The sequence below is a fragment of the Crocodylus siamensis genome, chromosome 9 (assembly GCF_052110815.1).
Source record: "Crocodylus siamensis isolate JL-2025a chromosome 9, ASM5211081v1, whole genome shotgun sequence".
Lineage (NCBI taxonomy): Eukaryota > Metazoa > Chordata > Crocodylia > Crocodylidae > Crocodylus > Crocodylus siamensis.
Window position 1 is genome coordinate 28,595,231 of NC_143403.1, and position 20,140 is coordinate 28,615,370.

The 20,140-nt window shown below is 41.8% G+C and overlaps 1 protein-coding gene across 3 annotated transcripts in view; it reads left to right on the forward strand.

The window, feature by feature from the left end:
* The window catches only part of RBL2 (RB transcriptional corepressor like 2), a 48,078-nt gene that overhangs the window by 25,249 nt on the left and 2,689 nt on the right, over positions 1 to 20,140 (forward strand). For 2 of the 3 annotated variants that reach the window (XM_090061881.1, XM_090061883.1), the window contains 17 exons: positions 786 to 914; positions 1,417 to 1,577; positions 1,901 to 1,965; positions 4,867 to 5,053; positions 5,768 to 5,934; positions 6,393 to 6,502; positions 9,977 to 10,080; positions 11,484 to 11,621; positions 12,297 to 12,461; positions 13,142 to 13,253; positions 14,146 to 14,418; positions 14,802 to 15,079; positions 15,652 to 15,828; positions 15,928 to 15,999; positions 17,324 to 17,426; positions 18,601 to 18,803; positions 19,532 to 19,696. In XM_090061881.1, coding sequence (XP_089918007.1) covers positions 786 to 914; positions 1,417 to 1,577; positions 1,901 to 1,965; positions 4,867 to 5,053; positions 5,768 to 5,934; positions 6,393 to 6,502; positions 9,977 to 10,080; positions 11,484 to 11,621; positions 12,297 to 12,461; positions 13,142 to 13,253; positions 14,146 to 14,418; positions 14,802 to 15,079; positions 15,652 to 15,828; positions 15,928 to 15,999; positions 17,324 to 17,426; positions 18,601 to 18,803; positions 19,532 to 19,696 — 2,609 coding nt within the window. The remainder of the gene's footprint in view (positions 1 to 785; positions 915 to 1,416; positions 1,578 to 1,900; positions 1,966 to 4,866; positions 5,054 to 5,767; positions 5,935 to 6,392; positions 6,503 to 9,976; positions 10,081 to 11,483; positions 11,622 to 12,296; positions 12,462 to 13,141; positions 13,254 to 14,145; positions 14,419 to 14,801; positions 15,080 to 15,651; positions 15,829 to 15,927; positions 16,000 to 17,323; positions 17,427 to 18,600; positions 18,804 to 19,531; positions 19,697 to 20,140) is intronic. The other variant, XM_090061882.1, reaches the window with a different exon arrangement.

Below are 20,140 nucleotides of genomic sequence, written 5' to 3' on the forward strand. Positions count from 1 at the left end.
GAGTGTCCCATGGGAGTGCAGGGACATCCCCAGCATGCTCGGCAGCAGACATGGAAGATAAACCAGAAGCACTTCCAGTCCACTTCTGGGTCTGCTGGGAAGCATGCAGGGGACCTCACCCCTGGCTGGGTGACTGGTGCTTCCTGGGTCTGGGGGGGTACCTGGGGTCCCCCTGTGGCCAATCACCAGTGGGGGGGGGTCCCCCCACGCCCTCAGCAGTGAACCAGGAAGTGAACCAGAAGCACTTCCTGTCCACTTCTGGGTTTGCTACCAAGCACACAGGCCTTCCTGTTCCCCCCCCCACAACGCTCCATCCACCCCACCATCGCAACATTCACAAGCCACACCTGGTGCCTTGAGATATGTAGAAAAAACATTTAACACTGTGTTTATGGCCAAATCACTGATTCTCCAAAGCAGCATCGAATCTTCATTGGATTCAGCTGAATCAAATCAGGACAGTGATCCAAATCAACTAATCAAATTGTTGTCCCCGATTTCAGATTTGGATTCGGCCCGAATTGAATACAGCCCATTTCATATACCCCTAATAAGAACCAAAGGGGGCTTTGTTGCAATGTCCATAATCTAATTCTTATCAAGCACTTCTGTGCTTTATTCGCTCTATTTCTGTCAGCTATTAATGAGTTTAGTCACCAAAATTACATAGGTTTGATGGATCAGTCTGTATTATGATTCTAGAATAAATTCAGGCTTAATGTTTTTATTCAGAAGTCTGAAGCTAACCTATTATTGTAGACTAACCCCTGTTTTTCTAATAACAGGTAATTTTCCAATGATCAGTGATGATTTAGTCAATTCCTACCATCTCTTGCTATGTGCTTTGGATCTAGTGTATGGAAATGCTGTCCAGTGTCCAAACCGCAGAGAACTTCTGAATCCTAATTTCAAAGGTAGGTTAAGAAAAATAGCTTTTCATGATCCAAGACAATGAAAACCTTTAATTGTTGTGTATGATTACGGAGATTAAATCCTGCATCTTATCTTGAAATCTGTTTTGTTGGTTACTGTTTAATGTTTTCCTGCAGTAGTTTAGCTTAATATTTGTGATTAACGTGAACTCCTGATGTGTAGATGCGCACCATTTTTTTCAGCTTTATTTCACTAATTTTAGAGCTTGGAATTATTTGGTCAGTTTTCCATTTTTAATAATTTTGGTTTCTGTATCTATAATTTTATAGTAAAGCATTTTTAATCTGTGACACTGAAGAAAAATAGTTTTTGATAAAGTTATATTAAATTGAGATGCTAAGATTTAGTGATTCTTTTCAAGGTTTACAATTAGTTTAAAATATCCTGTTAGTATCATGGTGTGTTTAATCTTTTTATGTGTATATTTAACAGGGATTTATAGAACCAAATATCACACACTTTTTTTTTTTTTTTTAACTACAGGCCTGCCTGAAGACTTTCATAGTAAGGATTATAAACAGTCTTCGGATCCTCCTTGTGTCATTGAAAAACTCTGCTCTCTACACGATGGCTTAGTTTTGGAAGCCAAAGGCATAAAGGAACATTTTTGGAAGCCATACATTAGGAAACTTTTTGACAAAAAGGTTTGTCTTAAAATTTTTTTGGTAAGGGGAAATCTGCCAAATTTCCTGGTTTGCAAAGCACTGGGCAAGTCAGGGTTTTTTGGTGATAGATTTTATTGGACCAGTTGGGAGAGATGTTAGCCAGGCTTTTGGGTGCCCTTCTTCAGGTCAGTTTGTGCCTGAAAGCTTGTCTAATATCTCTCTCAACCATATACTTAGTCCAGTAAAAGTTATCTCCCAAAAACTTGGTTTCCTGCATATCTCCAGAACAGTCATGGCTACAACAACACTCTACCATGCTGGAGTACTAGAACGCTCATCAGCTGTTTGAAATTTTCTTGCAGCTTCTAAAGGGAAAAGAGGAAAATCTGACTGGATTTCTGGATCCTGGGAACTTTGGCGACAGCTTGTGAGTTTGTTCTGCATAAAAATTGCTTTCAAATTTTAAAATGAATTAGATTACCCCTTTTGTTTTTTGCTTTTGTGCACCACTGAGTAGTCAGATCACTTTATGTAGCTGCTTTGGAATCCTGAATTTATGGGTTTTTTAGTTTTACAAACCAATTGGAAAGGTTTCTTTAACTCCTAAGGAGTGTATTTGGTACCTGTGGAGGGTATACCCATACCCTTCAGTGGACCACTCAACAAAAGATGAAGCTTTATGGCCATATGTTTGTGTGAGTTAATGTCCTAGCATTCTTTAATTTTTTTTAGAAGTGACTCACTAAATATTCTGAAGATGAACACACAGATTCTGAGCTGTTCTACTCTGTTCAGCTGTTTTTGTTGCCTTTTGTGTCATTGAAACAATTTGGAGTTGTTGATGTAAAGCAGAGCTTGAACCATCAGAGGTTCACAGTGAGATGATGACACATGGCTCCCAAGTTGTTTGTACCCAGAGATTTCCCTTACAAAGAGAGATCCTCGGGTAGCCTAATGTGCCCTATTTGTGAGTAGAGCAGACATATTTTGCCTTCCCAACCAACTCCATGTAAAAGCAGTGAAAAGTTCTCCTCATTTTGTTTCTGAAGCAACAAAAAGATAGTATGTTTTATGACTCTGACCTTGGTACTGTAAACTTTTGTCATTCCACATTAAAATTTAATAAATTCTTACTTACTTCAGCATCGGTACCCAATGTTTTAGTGAACAGCTGTTGTGGAGGGAGGGAGGTCTTCTAATTGGGGAACAAAGTGCTTAAACGTACTAATGGGTTTTGATAGCTTAGTGGTGGCGCATGTGCCCAGAAGGAAAAATCACTTCTTGGTTTAGTGTTAGAGGGATCTTTTTAGGGGCTGGAGGATTTCTCACTAATGTGAAAAATGGGTGGAGATAAAGCAAATCTTTTAATCTAGTATGTTCTTCAATTGACTTTCTGGCTTTTGTCAAGTGGCATAATCACCAGTCATATTAAAAGGAAAAGAACATTATCTAACTTTGCTGTGATTATATTTAGGATATTATAAATCTAGAAATTACATGAGATATTTAAATTTTAAAGGAAAAAGCCAACCTATTAAATGGGTACTTTGCGTCAGTCTTTCATCAGTTCCATGGGACACCCATGCCCGTTACGGGACAGGGAGGTCCAGGTGAGGGAGATCTCCTGCCCTCCATTAATGCTGACCTCATGAAAGAACATCTTGAGAAGCTGGATACTTTCAAGTCAGCCAGTCCTGACAGTCTACACCTCAGGGTACTCATGGAGCTGGCGAGCATCATAGCCCAGCCCCTGGCACGGATCTTTGAAAACTCCTGGCGCTCTGGTGTAGTGCCCGAAGACTGAAAGAAGGCCAATGTGGTGCCTGTCTTCAAGAAAGGGAGGAAAGTGGATCCGGCTAACTATAGGTCCATCAGCCTGACTTCTATCCCAGGGAAGATCTTAGAAAAGTTTATTAAAGAGGCCATCCTTAATGGACTGGCTGACGCCAACATCCTAAGGGATAGCCGGCATGGGTTTGTTGTGGGTAGGTCTTGCTTGACCAATCTCATTTCCCTCTACGACCTGGTGACCTATCACCTGGACAAGGGAGAAGAGATTGATGTCATATATCTTGACTTCAAAAAAACCTTCAATCTAGTATCCCATGATCGTCTCTTGGCGAAACTGGCCAATTGTGGCCTTGGGTCCACCGTGATCCGTTGGCTGGGAAATTGGCTCCGTGATCAGACCCAGAAGGTAGTAATTGATGGAAGTCACTCACTATGGTGTCCTGTGACCAGTGGCTCTGTCCTTGGACCCATATTGTTCAACATCTTCATTAATGATGTGGACATTGGAGTCAGGAGCAGACTGGCCAAGTTCGCCAATGACAACAAACTTTGGGGCAAAGCGTCCACACCAAAAGACAGGTGGGTGATTCAGGCTGACCTGGACAGGCTCAGCAAATGGGCGGACAAGAACCTGATGGTGCTTAACACCAAAAAATGCAAGGTTCTCCACCTTGTGGGAAAAAAACCTGCAGCATCCTTATAGGCTCGGCAGTGCTACACTGGCTAGCACTACGGAAGAAAGAGACTTAGGGGTTGTGATTGACCACGAGATGAACATGCGCCTGCACTGTGATGCCGTGGCTAGTAAAACAACCAAAATGCTGACTTGCATTCATAGATGCTTCTCAAGCAAATCCCAGGATGTCCTTCTCCCCCTGTACTTGGCCTCGGTGAAGCTGCAGCTGGAGTATTGCATCTAGTTTTGGGCTCCACAATTCAAAAAGGATGTGGAGAAGCTTGAGAGAGTCCAGAGAAAAGCCACGTGCATGATCAGAGGTCAGGAAAGCAGACCTTACAATGACAGGCTGAGAGCCATGGGGCTCTTTAACCTGAAAAAGCGCAGGCTTAGGGGTGTTTTGATGGCCACCTATAAGTTTATCAGGGGTGACCACCTGGATCTGGGGGAACGTTTGTTCACCAGAGCGCACCAAGGGATGACAAGGTCGAACGGTTATAAACTCCTGCAACACCATTTCAGGCTGGACATAAGGAAGAGTTTCTTTACTGTCCAAGCCCCCAAGGTCTGGAACAGCCTGCCATTGAAGGTGGTTCAAGCACCTGCATTGAACACCTTCAGGAGTAAATTGGATGCTTATCTTGCTGGGATCCTATGACCCCAGCTGACTTCCTGCCCTTTCAGCAGTGGGGCTGGACTTGATGATCTTCCAAGGTCCCTTCCAGCCCTAATGTCTATGAAATCGGATTTTAACATTTCTTTATACAGTAAGAGAATAAAACAACAAAGCTGTCTTTTGTTACAGAGCTTTATAAAGCTTTTAGTTATAGTATCTGATCCTTTCGTTCCCTTTTTTCATAGCAAAGCCATCAATAAGGCCTATGAGGAGTATGTTTTGTCAGTAGGAAATTTGGACGAACGAATATTTCTTGGAGAAGATGCGGATGAGGAAATTGGAACCCTCAGGAGATTCCTAAACACACCTTCAGGAATGGAAACTGCGGAGAGAGTACAAGTGAAGTATAATCTGCAGGAGCATTTTGACAGGGTGAATGAGTAATTGTCTGTGTTTCATGTTTCTCTTTATCCTTGTTTTTTAAACTGGATTTGATAAGCCCCTGTCTAAAAACGGCTGAGTCTTACTGCTCTTTTCTTTGGTAGTGAGCTCTTGGAGGGGGCTTTACAGTCTCAGTGTGATCGTCAGCGTGGTCTGTTTTCTTCCTGCATATGTTTTCTTTTTTTGGTAACTGACCAGCCAGCCTAAGCTAAAATGTTGTGGGAAGAATGGAGTATAAACAAATATACATATTTTAGATTTATTAAATATGGATCATGTTGAAAGCAAGAGCTAAGAAAGAAAAACATCTCACCCATGTTGAATTCTGAAATGGTTCAATTGGGGAGTAGAGGTACTTTAGGGTCTCTGCCCTTTGACATTAGCCCTCTGCAGCAGGACATCATGCTACACTCAAAAAATAGATTTTATGGCTAAAATCTAGTTATATTCCTGCTTAATGAGGTCAGCAGTAGAATCTGTTTCGCATTCACTTCAGACACTTTAGAAAACAAAATGTTGATCTTTATTTCCATAGCTGTAAGAAATTCTCTCTAGAGTTATTACTTCTTGGAGGTTACTAGCGGGAGGTTACTAGCGAATGATGAAGCATTGGATAAGAAAAGAACTATGGTTTCATGATTCTTTAGTTAAACTGAATATTTCAACTTGCATGATATGTAATTTTGAATTACTTTTTGTTTCTAGTCTAAATCACTTAGAATTACAACCCCACTAACTGGCCGCAGATATATTAGAGAGAGCAACCCCTATGTGACCCCTGTTTCCATGGCAACATATAGTTTGAGCCGTCTTCATACAATGCTGACAGGACTGAAAAATGCCCCAAGTGAAAACCTTGAACAAATTCTCAGGTAAGTAGGATCATGTCCTTAATGGCCAAATAATATGTATTTTTTTTAAATAGAGAAATGTGTTTTATTCCCACTACAGGGGTAAAACCTGTTAGGTTGTTAAAAGTGGCTGACGGGTAGCTGTAGGGTGGATTAAAAATCCTATTTAAAGATTTAAAATTGTAGAGATCCAGTCCTGTAAGTTTATCTACATTTGTCCTGGAGGAATCAATAGGAATACAGTCAATAGGCCAGGAGTCCTGTTGGAGCTAATTATAGTGCATCAAGTTAGTTACTTACATGTGTTAGTATTTTATAGGACTGAAGTCCTGAATCATCATCGGGGGGGTTGTTTTGTTTTTTTATTTTTGCACTGAACTGTGGATTTATAAAGAGACTTATGAAGCTGTATCTTCTCTATCTGTCTTAGCTGCTTTGGAAGGCGTTTTGAAAACATATATTTTATTTTATTTTGCTAGGGCGTGTTCCAGGGATCCTACTCAATCTATTGCAGACAGAGTGAAAGAAATGTATGACATATATTGTCAGTACATACAGTCCGAGGGAGAATTGAGTAACTTCTCCAAAGGTGAGAAGTCATTTAACCAGGTCACTTTGTTGTCTTGAATGTCATTTATAATATTTCAAAAACAAATTTTCATTTTTGGTTAAAAAAAATTGAGATTTCTGCACAAGATATCTTTTCTGTGACTTCTCTCCCTTTTGTTGTCTTCCCCATTGGCCCTTGAAGTTCTTCAGAAACTTGAAACTTTTACCTCCTCTTAGGCCTTTATTAACCAAGCAGTGTCAGGTCATTAGTCTGCGGGGAGACCTGTACCACGGTGGAGGGGAAAGAAAAGGTGCTACAGAAGGGAAAGAAAAGGTGCTACAGAAAAATGATGTAGGTGATTCCATACTCCTACCTGATGGAATACCTGACCTGTCTTCCCAGTACACTGTGGTTCTGGAGGAAGGAGCACTCTTTAATGCTCTTTAATGAAACCAATCATCTGACCTGTTTTCTTAAACATTCTCATTTTGAAGTGTTAAAACAAGTATGACAACTATCCGCAAAATGGAAATATATCAAATTTACCTAAACCTACGATAATCCACGTTGATTGTGAGGGAGAGCTACCTAGTCTTAGTAAATACAGCGTACAGAGTAAATACAGTGCTGTTGGAAATAGTATTTGAAGCTTGCAAGCACATTGACACATAGGTGGTTATTAGCAAAACTGTAAATTGGATCCCCTTGAGAAATCTTCACATAGGAAGGACAGAGAACCATGTGGAAAGGGAAGCTAGGAGCTCCCCTTCCTTTTGTGGGACATTATGGCTGCAAACAGATGTTGACTTTGTACCACGATAAAAATTGTTATGGTGGCACAAAAGCCAGGTGAACAGACATCATAACCCTTTGTTGAAATACAGGTACGTAAATTTTGTAGCACCAATGAAGGTAGTAACAATCTGTGCTGCCTTTTTGCAGATGATGTCTGTTCACTTATGGTAGAGAGACTATGGGCTGGGGGATGGACATATATGGGACATCTGTTAGACATCCATGTAGCAAATGTATCCTGGCACACTAATACTGGGACGGGCCAAATACAGCCTGCCACACCATTTTATCCAGCTCACACTCTATCAGGCTGGGTTGGGTTGGCTCTCTGCCAGTACTTGGGGCTCATGGCACTGTATGTGGGAGCTGCGAACCACCAGACCAGGAGCCACGTACCATTGGGCCAGGCTGGCTCTGTACCTCCTTGTGTGGCTCCCCACTGGAGTGTTGCAAGCCCCACATGGGGGCATGGAGCCAGCCCAGCCCAATGGTGCATGATTCCCTGTGGCTCCTGGCACTCCAGCAGGGAACCATGGGCCATTGGGCCAGGCTGGTTCTGTGCTGCCACGTGCAGCTCTCAGGACTCAGCCAGAGTTGCACACTGCTGAGGGGCTCTGTCTCCTGCATGTCATGAACATGCTAAGGGCCTGCTGCTGCCACTGGCAGCAGGGGCTATGTGCTTGTGGAGGTAGGGCAGTGTGGTGGAGGTGCACACACACTCCACCATACCCTCCCTCCCTCACAAACTCCAAACCAACCCTCACATGCACCTCCACACACACATACACACCTCGCATCCACCCCTCCATCACACCCCATACACTCCCCCACGCACCATGTACAAGAGTAAGACTTTATTTTCAGCTGTTATGCAATCACCTTTATATATACTTTGCAAACAAAGCATAAATCAGGACATAAATATTTTTTTAATAAAATTAAAATATTAGGGGCACACTGATTAGAGATTTTTGGGGTTAATACCGCTAGCTGATATTTAAGGAAGCATATCAGCTGATATGATCAGATTTTTGATACAGCTGCTTCCAGCTGGTAAGTCTGGTGTAATGGAAGGGGAGGGAAGGGGTATGGGGGTGCAGGGCAGTTCAGTGCCCCCTGCAGTGAGGGATGGGGCAGGTGCAGGCACTGCCCAGGCAGGGGGTGGCGGGGTGAAGCTCTCTCTTTTTGCATCCTAGAAGGGCACAGGGAGGCATGTGCCCTCCTGGATCAGGGTGGGCTGCACGGGGCTCTTCTTGGCTGGGGCTGGGCTCAGAGCATGCACCAGCCATGGTAGGAGGATGCTGCATCCACCCCAAATTTTGCCACCACTCCACTCCCAGCACCGCTGCTACCAGCTCCTTGGCGCAGCCCCGGCTCAGCACCCTGCCTCCACCCACGCACCAGGTGACTGGTGGTGGCGGCAGCAAAATTGGGTAGATGCAGCATCCTCCCAGCACTGCCAGCGCCTGCTCCAAGCCCAGCCCCCACCAAGAAGAGTCCTGTGCGGCCCCGGCTGCACCCTGCCCCATACAGATCAAGGGGGCACATGCCCCCCTGTACCCTCCTGGGGTGCAAGCAGCGGCAGGAGCTGCTTCCCGCCCCCACCCCCCATGACCTGCGGCTCTGCTGCTCCTCTCCCACACACATCTGGGCAATGCCTGCCCCCTCCCTCACCATGGGGGGCACTGATTTGCCCCCCCATGTTCTTTCCCTCACCCCTCCCTTTCTACCACACTGGACTTAACAGCTGCTGGCTGTGCTCCTCACTGCCTGAGTGGTGTATTGTGGCTGCGGGCATTTATTGGCCAAATTATCGGCCCCATCGGGCTGATATCATACAGCCAGTTTTTTTTATATTGGTACCAATCCGATACCAGATGGATGTATCAGTGCACCTCTACAAAATACGTTATAATAGATGTTTAATTTTTTTTAATATGTGGTTTGTTTTTTTTATCTGGTTCCTAGATGGCAAAAGGAGTACTTCCAGGGGCAAGGGGAGGGACATTTGGTGGCAAAGGTCGGGGGTTAGAGGCAGGACTTCCAGTCCCAAGCTGGCAACCGGGGGGCGGGGCACCTGTCAAAGGGCAGGGCTACCCTTGTGGCCCTCAACAACTCACCAGAAATAGTTAAGCGACCCTCCAGCCAAAATAACTGCCCACCCCTGCTCCAAAAGGATTTCTGCTTCTAACCTGTCTCAAATCTTATGCATCTCAGTAGAGTTGCTGTTTCTCTGTTTTATCGATTGTACCCAGTAGAAATGCAGAAGTCATTGTAATGTAGACTTCTCATACCTTCTGGTAGTAAAATTTACCTGAAGGTGTCTGTTCTATCAGTTCTTGCAATATTAAGAGTAATTGTCAGCACTAGTGTCCTGTCTCTAATCCAGTTCCAATGGTATAGTCCATTTTTGTTCCCCTCTGGCTTCACTAGGGAAATCCGTCCAGGAGTTCCTGATTCCTTGTTAAAGTTGTAACTAGACAAAAGTCAGAAGTGACTAGTGTTGAGATATCCAGGCTGGTTTCACACTATAACTTAGGGACTTAGGGCAGTTTGACCACAGCAGCACTGAGTTCAGCTCAGGATAACTGATCTTACATTAGTTAGAATGTCAGTACAAGTAAGGACAGCAGCAGATTGAAACTGTAAAACAGATAAAAAGTATAGTTCTTTTTTTTAAACTTTTTTTTTTTGCCTTTCTCTTTAAAATTTTCACAGATGTTGCTAACAAGTACTTCTGTCTTGCTGAGGTTCTTTACTACAAGGTATTGGAATCTGTTCTAGAGCAAGAGAGGAGAAGATTAGGAGACACCGACTTATCTGTAAGAAAAACTGTTTATTGGTCCAACCGTTTCCTTTTAAACTTTCTTTCAAAAAGCATCAGTGAGTTGCACTATAGGTACAGACAGAAGTGACAATTTTTGCCTGCTCTGGCCATAAAAAGCAGTTTATAGTTGTGACCAAACACAAGTACATGGCTTCAGACAGCTTCAAAAATGACTGATTGGGTGAAAATCGGATCCCTCATTGCATGAGGGATCAGATAAAGATGTTACAAAATGTAGAGTCTTTTGTAATTTGTGTCTGCAGAGCTCCCAGCCTGTCGCTGTTTTTAGAATAGGAGGGGGTGAAAGGGAGCAGAGAAAGTTGAGTCTGGGGTTTTTTCAGCCCCACCCTGAGGGTGGGGTGGGGGTATTGGAGCCCTACTGAGTGGAGGGGCTCCAATTCACCCACCCTGCTCTTCAGCACAAGCCAGGGAGCCCCAAGACCAAGATCCCTCCCACTGCCTTTTCCCATTCCCATTCTGAGAACAGCAGGCACTGGCAGAGGCAAGGCTGTTGCTCTGGGATCCTGGCTACAGACTCCCAGCCTGCACCTAGACTCCCCTCTCCCCTGGAGCCAACAGTGAACTTCTGTTTGGTCTGGAGTAACACTGTAACTCAGAACGCCTTGCAGAAATAGTTCTGAATTACAGCAGGGAGCTGCACTTCTGCCAACACCCTATGTAACAAATGCCTCTGAACCACTGAAAATGAGGGCAGGACTCTGTCACAGTGTGAAAACTGACTCCATAAAAATGACAACTTTGGAGGATAATTCCACAATGAAATCTGTTGTGTATGGCTTTCTAATATTTGTAACTGGCATTACATACTTGGTTGTCCTGGAATCTGAAAATCAATCTGGATTCTGTTTTGCCTCATTACTTCTAAGAAAAGTTCCGTAAGCAGAATGTGAATGATGATTTTGTTAATGATACAAACTCAGAATATAACATATTCTGTAGCTCAGTGATTCTCAACCAGAATGTCACATCACTCTGGGGTGTCTAAAAATCCTTTCAAGGGTGCCCTGAGATGCCGTGCACAAGATACATACAGATATTTGATCTTCAAATAGGAATCTGTGGTGTTAATAATATTCTGCCCTGTTGTGGTCTTTCTGAGTTCTTTGCAACAGAAAAACCACTCTATTTTTCCATAGCTGAAAAACAAGTGAAAACTTAATGGCTAATATTTTCTGAGCAGTGTCTGGAGTCTAAAAAGTTGAGATCTACTGTACCTAAAGCCTGTAAATCCATGTGAGAATAGGTAGTCAGACACTTGCAGTTGATTTAGGTTTTTTAAAAAGTCTGATGCACGAAATGTTTCAGCTTTAAAGAAAGGCTGATATATGTACATTTTCGAAAGTATTCTGAACGGCTTTTTAAATATTTGTATTGTAGGCAATACTGGAGCAGGATGTATTTCACAGATCTCTCTTAGCTTGTTGCCTTGAGATAATAACTTTTTCATACAAGCCACCTGGAAATTTCCCATTCATCACTGAAATGTTTGATGTGCCTGTTTATCACTTTTATAAGGTAAATGTGAAATTGCTGGAAATGATCGTGCAAAATCTGCTTCCACTTACTAAATTGTCTTCTTTTTTTCTATATGCAACGTGACTTTTTTCTCAGTTGATTATTTGATGATTTATAAATTTTAGACTTAAAAAAAATTCTAAGAGATGACCTTTGTTTTCTGAAGTTTAAGCTTGAAAAATCAAATTATTTTGTCTCCTCTCCCAAGCATTTGGGTGTGCAAATGCCAGCATTATTTTCAAATGATGTACTTCTAACAGTATAGTGCATAGCAGTCTCCAAATTACTTAGTTAAGAAATACTGGTAGTAGACTACAGTATCATCGTGGGATAATGATCACTTTCAGCTTCATAGCTTGACTTGCCAACTCTGTCAATAAACACTTAATGTAAACACTGGTCGTCTGACAAAGTTGTAATACACAGTTGATTAACATAGGGTGAAATCTTCCATATAGAGATGGGGAACTGGGCCAGTGCTTACTTATGTGGTAGCATTGATCTTAAATCTTTCTGGTTTAGACTAAAACTGTTTTGTGTCAGGATGAATGTGTGACAGTAAAGTTTATTCAAATATAAATCCAGTTGAAGGGGAAAAAACTAATTGTATGCTCATCTCAATATGTTGTTCATGCACCTGATAATTTGTCAGCTTCATGTTTATCCGTTTCACAGGTAATAGAGGTGTTTATCAGAGCAGAAGATGGTCTTTGCCGAGAGGTGGTAAAACATCTTAATCACATTGAAGAGCAAATCTTGGAAAGCATGGCATGGAAATCTGAATCCCCATTGTGGGACAGAATCCAAGATAACGAAAATAGCGTTCCTACCTGTGAGGAGGTGAGAACTTAGTATGCTAAGGTGTTATGTTTATAGTTATGTTCATTTTTAACTTACCTGGGGCCTCCTCCAGTTCAGATAGCCTCATTACCATTATTTTTAACACTTCAAGAAATAATTGCTCAACTTCACTTTAGGCGATTTGGACAGGTAAAGTCTCAATGACTGAAGTGCTCCTGGATTGCTATGTCATGATTAGAATGGATACCAGAGATGCGCATTTTGGAACATTTGATAATACTTCAAATACAAGATAATATTCCTACGTTCCGTTCCAAGGATTGTAAGACCTGTTCTCATTGTAAGAGAGGCTGTTGTGGAGTGTTATTTTTTGTGGAACACCTATTTAGAAGGTACCATCTGTCTCCCAAAATTCCGTGCTGAGAAAATCCTGGCCTTGTTAACCCTGCTGGGTGTTTTTACCATTTAATTTGATTAAGTTAGTTTTTCTCTCTCCCGCGTGCTTTTCTTGGTTATTTCCCTTCTCCAAAATCTTATTCCTTGGAATTGGAATTAATGATAAATTAGACTCAAGCGCCTAATTTTAGGGTGCATGAGCTTCTGAACAGAAATAGAAATGAGAAGGATCATTAGATAAGTAATAAAGTGAATTAAAGCATATTTGTTTAATCTATGGTAAGACGCATTATAGAACCTACTAATTAAAGTTACCATTTCAGGTAATGCCACCTCAATATTTTGAAAGGTCTAATGGGAACAGCGTGGTATGCTCTCCTTTGACACCAAGAAGGATAAATGAAGTTCGTGCTGAAACTGCAGGACTTGGCAAAGGTGAGATCTTAAACATAAACACGTCTGCTGTAAAAATAAAGTTTGCACTGAGTTACATGCAAGTAACAGACAAGCTATTGACTAGTTGCAGGAAAATGTGACTCAATACCTGTGTGTGTGGAGTCGAAATGTAGATGCAAACAAGCAAATTGCACTAGGAGTATTTACAATTTTTATTTGAATAATGTATTTCATTATATTACCTAATACAAAGGAGTTTACTTGTAAATTATCATGGGAATCCATGTATTACAGCAAAACAGTGATTATGTTGGTTAATAATTCAGGTGCCCCATTCTGCTATTAATGTCAAGTGAGCTATATGGTAGTGAGCAGTAATAGCCTTAAGTAGCTCAACAACTGAGCAGTCTTGGGATATGAGCAAAGGGAAATATTAGTAAGATATAATTGCAAGAAGGAAGTAAGCTTTTTTTTTAATATTGCTTACTTAAGACACTTGTTAATAATCCCCAAATAACCTAAGCAGTTTGCTTTATCACCACAATGAAATGGCAGCCACATATCATTTTTTGTAGGCACACAGCTGCATGCGACAGATATCTTTAACAAAGTAAGGAGTTCCAAGTTTCTCCAGTGAAGTGTGTTTTAACATAGCCAGATTAGCTTTACTTGGACAAGGTTGCTGTCATGGTCCTGCAATAAAAACATAGCATTTGAGAAGGAAGTACAAGTAGGTGATATACATAAATACATCTAAACCAGAAATTTGACTCCAGAGAATTCATATAAATATTGGTAAAGCTGTTTCCAACGTTTTCTTTTCATGTAGATAGATGTTTTTTTATAACACATAACCATAACAGGGCTTCAGCATTACTAAGCAGTAAGTTGTGTGCTAAATGTTGGGCTTTTCCTCCCTGCCTCTCCTCAGGTCTTTCCTCTTCTCCAACCACATTGTATGACAGATACAGTTCCCCTACTGCCAATCCTACCAGGAGAAGACTGTTTGTTGATGGTGATAATACCTCTGACAGTGGAACCCCTGTAAGAGTTTCTCAGCAGCCTGTGGTGAATACTGTGCCTGTGCAGAACGTGACACCTGAAACCATGTCAGTGACTCCGGTGCCTGGACAGACATTGGTTACAGTGGCAACTGCTACTGTAACAGCCAATAACGGGCAAACTGTTACAATACCTGTACAAGGTAAGTGGGAGACTTTGGGAGATTGTACTGTGCAGCATCAGACGGATTTGACAGTTACATCATAAAACCGCTATCCATATAGTTTGATATTGATGTAGGTGTTGTTTATCTACCCTTACATATCAAATAGAGAAACAAGAATGACACTACCTTCCAGTGCTTATTTATGAAAACAACTGGTTTAATTAGCCTCCTCTCCTTTATAGCTCCTAAAATGAGGAGGGAAAGTTGCAAGAAGTAGCCAGCTCCCAAAGGGTTTTTGCTTGAACATTAATAGTTTTCTGGTACTTGTACTAATATTCTAAAAGTGTATTTCAGTATTGCTCAGAAAATCTGATTGATATTCTTCAAGACATTTTACTGTATTTTCCCCCCCATTACAGGCATTGCCAATGAAAATGGAGGAATAACTTTCTTCCCAGTTCAGGTGAATGTAGGTAGCCAGGCTCAGGCTGTGTCTGGTTCCATCCAGCCTCTCAGTGCTCAGACCCTTGCTGGTACCCTTAATACCCAGATGTCTGGGACAGCCTTGCAGTTACCAGGCCAGGTTTCAGTTCAACAGATTGCTTCTCCTGGTGAGCAAAGACAGAACCAACAGTTTACAACCAGCAGTGGAATTAGACCCAGGAAGACTGGATCATTGTCTCTCTTCTTTAGAAAGGTACCCTCCAATATGTAAAGTTGTCATCTAAGTGCCATTAGAGTTTTGTTAGACATACAGTGCTCTCAGAACTGTTCTTAAGTGTTTAGTTTAGTAGCAGGCTATCTTTTATATTTAACATTAAAATTTAAAATTTTTAAACCATTTACTTACCTGTCATGTCTGTAGTTCAGAGTACTTGTTTCCTATGAGAGCTGATGACATTGTGGATACTTAACCCACAGCATTTTTTGCATTGGCTTAAATGTGTTAGTTATTATGAGTGGGGAAAGGAAAAAGTTGTGCCCCCACAATGCCAGGGGGGCGGAAAAAAAGTCTTTCAAAATGGTGTTTTGTTATCCACATACTATTGGTGTGGCTTTAAAAAAATAAATAAATAAGGCAAGCCACACAACACTTCTTTTCATCCTGGCTAAAATGAGTGCAGCTTATAAACTGTGCAGCGAGTAGGAAGACTGTAACATTCAGTAAGTTTTATGGAGAGCTACAGTCAGCATGTTCTTGCATCAAAGCAGCAATATTGTCTTTGCCCTAAACAATGCTATAGGTAACCTTGTTCTGGCTTCCAATAGGTATACCACTTAGCAAGTGTTCGTCTGCGGGACCTGTGTGTCAAACTGGACATTTCTGAGGAGCTGAGGAAAAAAATCTGGACCTGTTTTGAGTTTTCCTTGGTGCATTGTCCTGAGTTCATGAAAGACAGGCATTTAGACCAGTTGTTGATGTGTGCCATTTATGTCATGGCTAAGGTAACACGATTAAACAGCAAATACTCCCTTACGTTACTTGAACAATAAGAAGGATGCAAGAGATGCATTATCCCCAAAAAACCTTTGTTATCTCTTTAGGTCACAAAGGAAGATAAATCATTTCAGAACATCATGCGCTGCTACAGGACTCAGCCACAAGCTAGAAGTCATGTAAGTTTCAGAGCAAAGTAGTGCAGTCTCTCCCCTCTTATGAAGTCTGTCAGTTGCCACAACCTGAGAGATCTAAAAGCTGCCATTTATGACATGGCAAATCTAGACTCTACTGGACAAGGATTTAACATTCAAAATAGCTCGTGTCATATTATTGTTCCAAAATTAAACTGTGAAACCAACTTGTTATAACACAGGTTGCTGACTTGTACCTACTCATAAGTCTTAAAGGAGTTCTTGATTAGCTGCATTATATGATTAATAAAATTTCTCCAGTCTGGTGTGTGCACTCACTTTAAAAAAAAAAACAAAAAAACAACACACCAAAGGTGCAATACCCTTATGCTGAGACTATACTCCTTTCCTCTTTAAGCAAGAAAGAAATAGTTGAAATTTTCTCCTATATGAATGCAAACTGAGGGTAGTTCAGTGCTGTTCCACTTGTTAGTTTGTTTTTTAAACCCAACAACAAAAGCTGTGTTCACTCATTCAGGACAACTCTCCCAGGTTTGCTTTCTTAAGAGAAAAACTGATCTGTACGTAAGTTCAGCCAGAAAGGTGAAAAGAGAAAAAAAGCAAAGTGGGAAAAAGGGAAGGTTGGGGCAGGGTCTGTCACAAAAAAATAGTCCAGGCTTTCGCCTACCTTGTGGTGTGTTGGAGCATAGCTAAGGCTGGGCACATTGTTATGCTTGTATGCTTCCCTGCTCCCAGGTATGGTCACTTTTACTCTGAGAGAAAAATTTTGAACTTGTAGATGTGAGGAACCTTCCTGGAGAAACTGAACATCTGTCCAAGCCCTAAGCCACTTGCAAAGTGGAACTAGCTTGCATGTCTACACTGCAATTACAGTGCAAGAATAAACTGTGGAGCCTGGGGTTGTGAGGGTAGGCTGCCAGCTTGGGGCTGATCCTCCCAGCTCAACATGCTGTGGAAAGGCCAGCTCCCAGTGCAGGGCTAACTAGCAGGCATCCCCCACACTGAAGCACCCTCATGTCCCAGTCAGCTGGAGCAGTGTCTACATGGGCTCTGCTGCAGTTTTTTACTCCACAGCAGGATAGTACTTGTATTTACTATGCTGCTGCAAATTAGTTTACTTCAGCTTAATGGGCGCGCATGTAGATGCTGAGACATTGGCTAATTAGCTGAGCAGTAGATATGCCCACTGTTGCATAACATATTTTGTCTCTTGAATATATATATATATATATATATATATATATATATTATATATATATATATATATATATATATATATATATATATATATAGCTGCTCTCCTCCTAACAATCCTTTCAATTTATTTTCCATTGTGTCATCTCGACAGGTATATCGAAGCGTGCTGATAAAAGGTAGAAGACGCCGCCATTCTGGAAGCAGCGATAGCAGTAGTCAGCAGAATTCCCCACCAGAGAAAAGTAAAGACAAAAGTAAGGAATTCCAAATGATGACTTTTATGTGAGAACTGGGGAAAGGAAATGGTGCTCAGTTTCAAAGAGGAGTATTTATACTTTGTCACTTGCGTAATCACATTAGGTATAGCTGATAGTCGTGTAGGTTTTATTCTGGGGCAACTAAGTATTTTACTTTTTAAAATAGACCATATATAGTAGCGTTTACTTGCAGGAAACTGTGCAGGTACCACAAATTTTAACGTCAAGTAAATTAATGTTAGATTTGCCTTAAACTTTGACTGTCAGGCAGGGATGGTGCTAGGGTAAGGGTTTTGGGGAGGGGGCTGTAGCCACCCCAAAATTTGCCTTAGCCCCCCCCTAGCTACCTCTCCCTGTGCTGCCCTCCCACCCCAGGCTGGTGCTTGCCTCGCACAGCTGAACCCACCCTGCAGCCTGCCTCAGCCCCCCACCAAGAAGAGGCTGGCACCACCCCTGCTAACTCACTCTAAAAGTTAGCTACAACGGATACAAGCCGTGACCACCTGTCATGAGAACCGAAACATTTTGAAAGACTTGCTGCTTCCAGCCTAGCTGGCATGTGATCTTTTATTTTCTAACTTGCACTCTAGCCAGTATTAGAGATACTGTTCCTCAGAAAGAAGCCTTCTCTACAAAGTAAACCATTTCTGGACACGCTTGATACCAAACCCGCTTGTGTGCAGAATACCTTAAGCAGTGGGAGCAAATATACAACAGCCTCTTATTTTTGCTTCGTTATTGGTCTCTAGAAGAGAACTAAGGTTTAGCTGGAAAAGCTCCTTGGAAAGAGTCTGGCTTGCCTCAGAAATAAAACAAGACACTCCAAACCTAAATTTCTTTTGAACAGCTTTTTAGTATGTGTCCTTAATGAAGACATTACTTCAGAGCCTTCACTTGTCCTCAGATACGTGAAGTTATCATTTCCATGTAATAATACAGGCAGAATCTCACTCAGAAAGAAGAGCAATTGCCACAAAGGCTGTGGGTGGGATGCTGGTGGCAGAATCTGTCTTGCGTATGGAACTGTGGATTTACCATTTGTGTAGCTGAAATAACTACTAAGTATTTTTAATGCAATTTAAAATTTAAAAAGTAACTGAAGCTGAAGCAAAATTGAACCATTAAGTAGCCATGGTCAAATAAGAGGGTTATGCTGCTCTTCCCTCTCCAGCCAGCAGAGACTCTAGCCCTGTCATGAGGTCCAGCAGCACACTGCCAGTCCCACAGCCAAGCAGCGCGCCCCCTACTCCCACCCGGCTCACAGGTGCAAATAGCGACATTGAGGAGGAAGAGAGAGGCGACCTTATTCAGTTCTATAACAATGTCTATATTGACCAAATTAAAGACTTTGTCCTGAAGTACTCTTCAACTGCAGTAAGTTATTTTAATTCCTTTTGTTAAGAAATAAAAGTTTTTGTTGCGCGAGTGTCAACTCTCCAGTTCTCTCAGGGTTCCTATATGCCAGAGGTGGGCAAAATGCAGCCTGCAGGCTAGATGTGGCCTGCCAGGCCATTGTATCTGGCCCATGGGGCTCCTAGAAAAATTAGAAAATTAATTATCTGCCCCTGGCTGCCTATCATGAGACCCTCGCTGGCTTGCCAAAACTTAGTAAGCAGCCCATCCAAAATAATTGCCTACCCCTACTTTATGCTAATCAGTGACATCCCAACTTCCCTTTCTTGCACAGAAAAAGCACTTGTGTTAATACTGTCACTTTAAGGAGAGGTGAATTTTAATTGTAATAGTATCCAAGGAGAAGGTGCTCGCCTTCCTTGAAGTAATTTCTGTCTATGGAATTCACACTGTAATGTTCCATTTTTGTAATACTTTAGCATCTGTATGTGTTGTTAGTGTGTAAAGCTGCATTACAGAGTGGCTCTCGTTTCCATTCAGAAAGTAATTTAAGGTATAGACCAGTGTGATGATACCTTAGCTTTGAGCAGGGCTTAAGTTGCCCTGGTATGGTTTTTACTTATCATAGGTAATTGAGTACTACAGAGAGTTATCTGTTTTTGATAGTTAGCCTTTGCCTTTTGATTTCAGTGCATATGCAGAATGAAGCCATCTGCTGTGATTGATGTGTCTTTTTTCTGCCTTAACAGAATAATGCTCCTCCACTCTCTCCTTACCCGTTTGTAAGAATTGGCTCCCCCCGAAGAATACAGCTGTCTCAGAATCACTCGATCTATATCTCACCACACAAAAATGAGTCCACACTTACTCCGCGAGAGAAGATATTCTACTACTTCAGCAGTAGCCCATCCAAGGCAAGGATAAGTACTTTATATTCCAAGAGCATTTTTTTCAATATGTTCTTACTATTGTCATTGTAACTTGGGAAATATTGTTGATCTGGGCATGCTCTTAGATAGCTATGTAAAGTGTTCCCACTTTTGCCTTCGGGCTTGCAAGAACAGTTTAGATGTAACATTTTTGAGACAATCCTGCAGTAAAATTATCCAAAACATCCTATGTTCCTAAATTCCAGTTTCAATAGGGACTTTAGGCACTTGGGCCTGTGCCTCAGGTGACTTTGAAAATAATACCTCTCACATACATTTAAGATAGTTTGCTCTTGTTGCCAAAAATGTCAACAGTATCCTGGATTGTATTAAACAGAAGTGTCACTTGGAAATCAAGGGAAGCAATTCCTCTGCTTTGTTCACCACTGGTGAGGCCGCATCCGGAGTAAGGTGTTCAGTTTTGGGCCC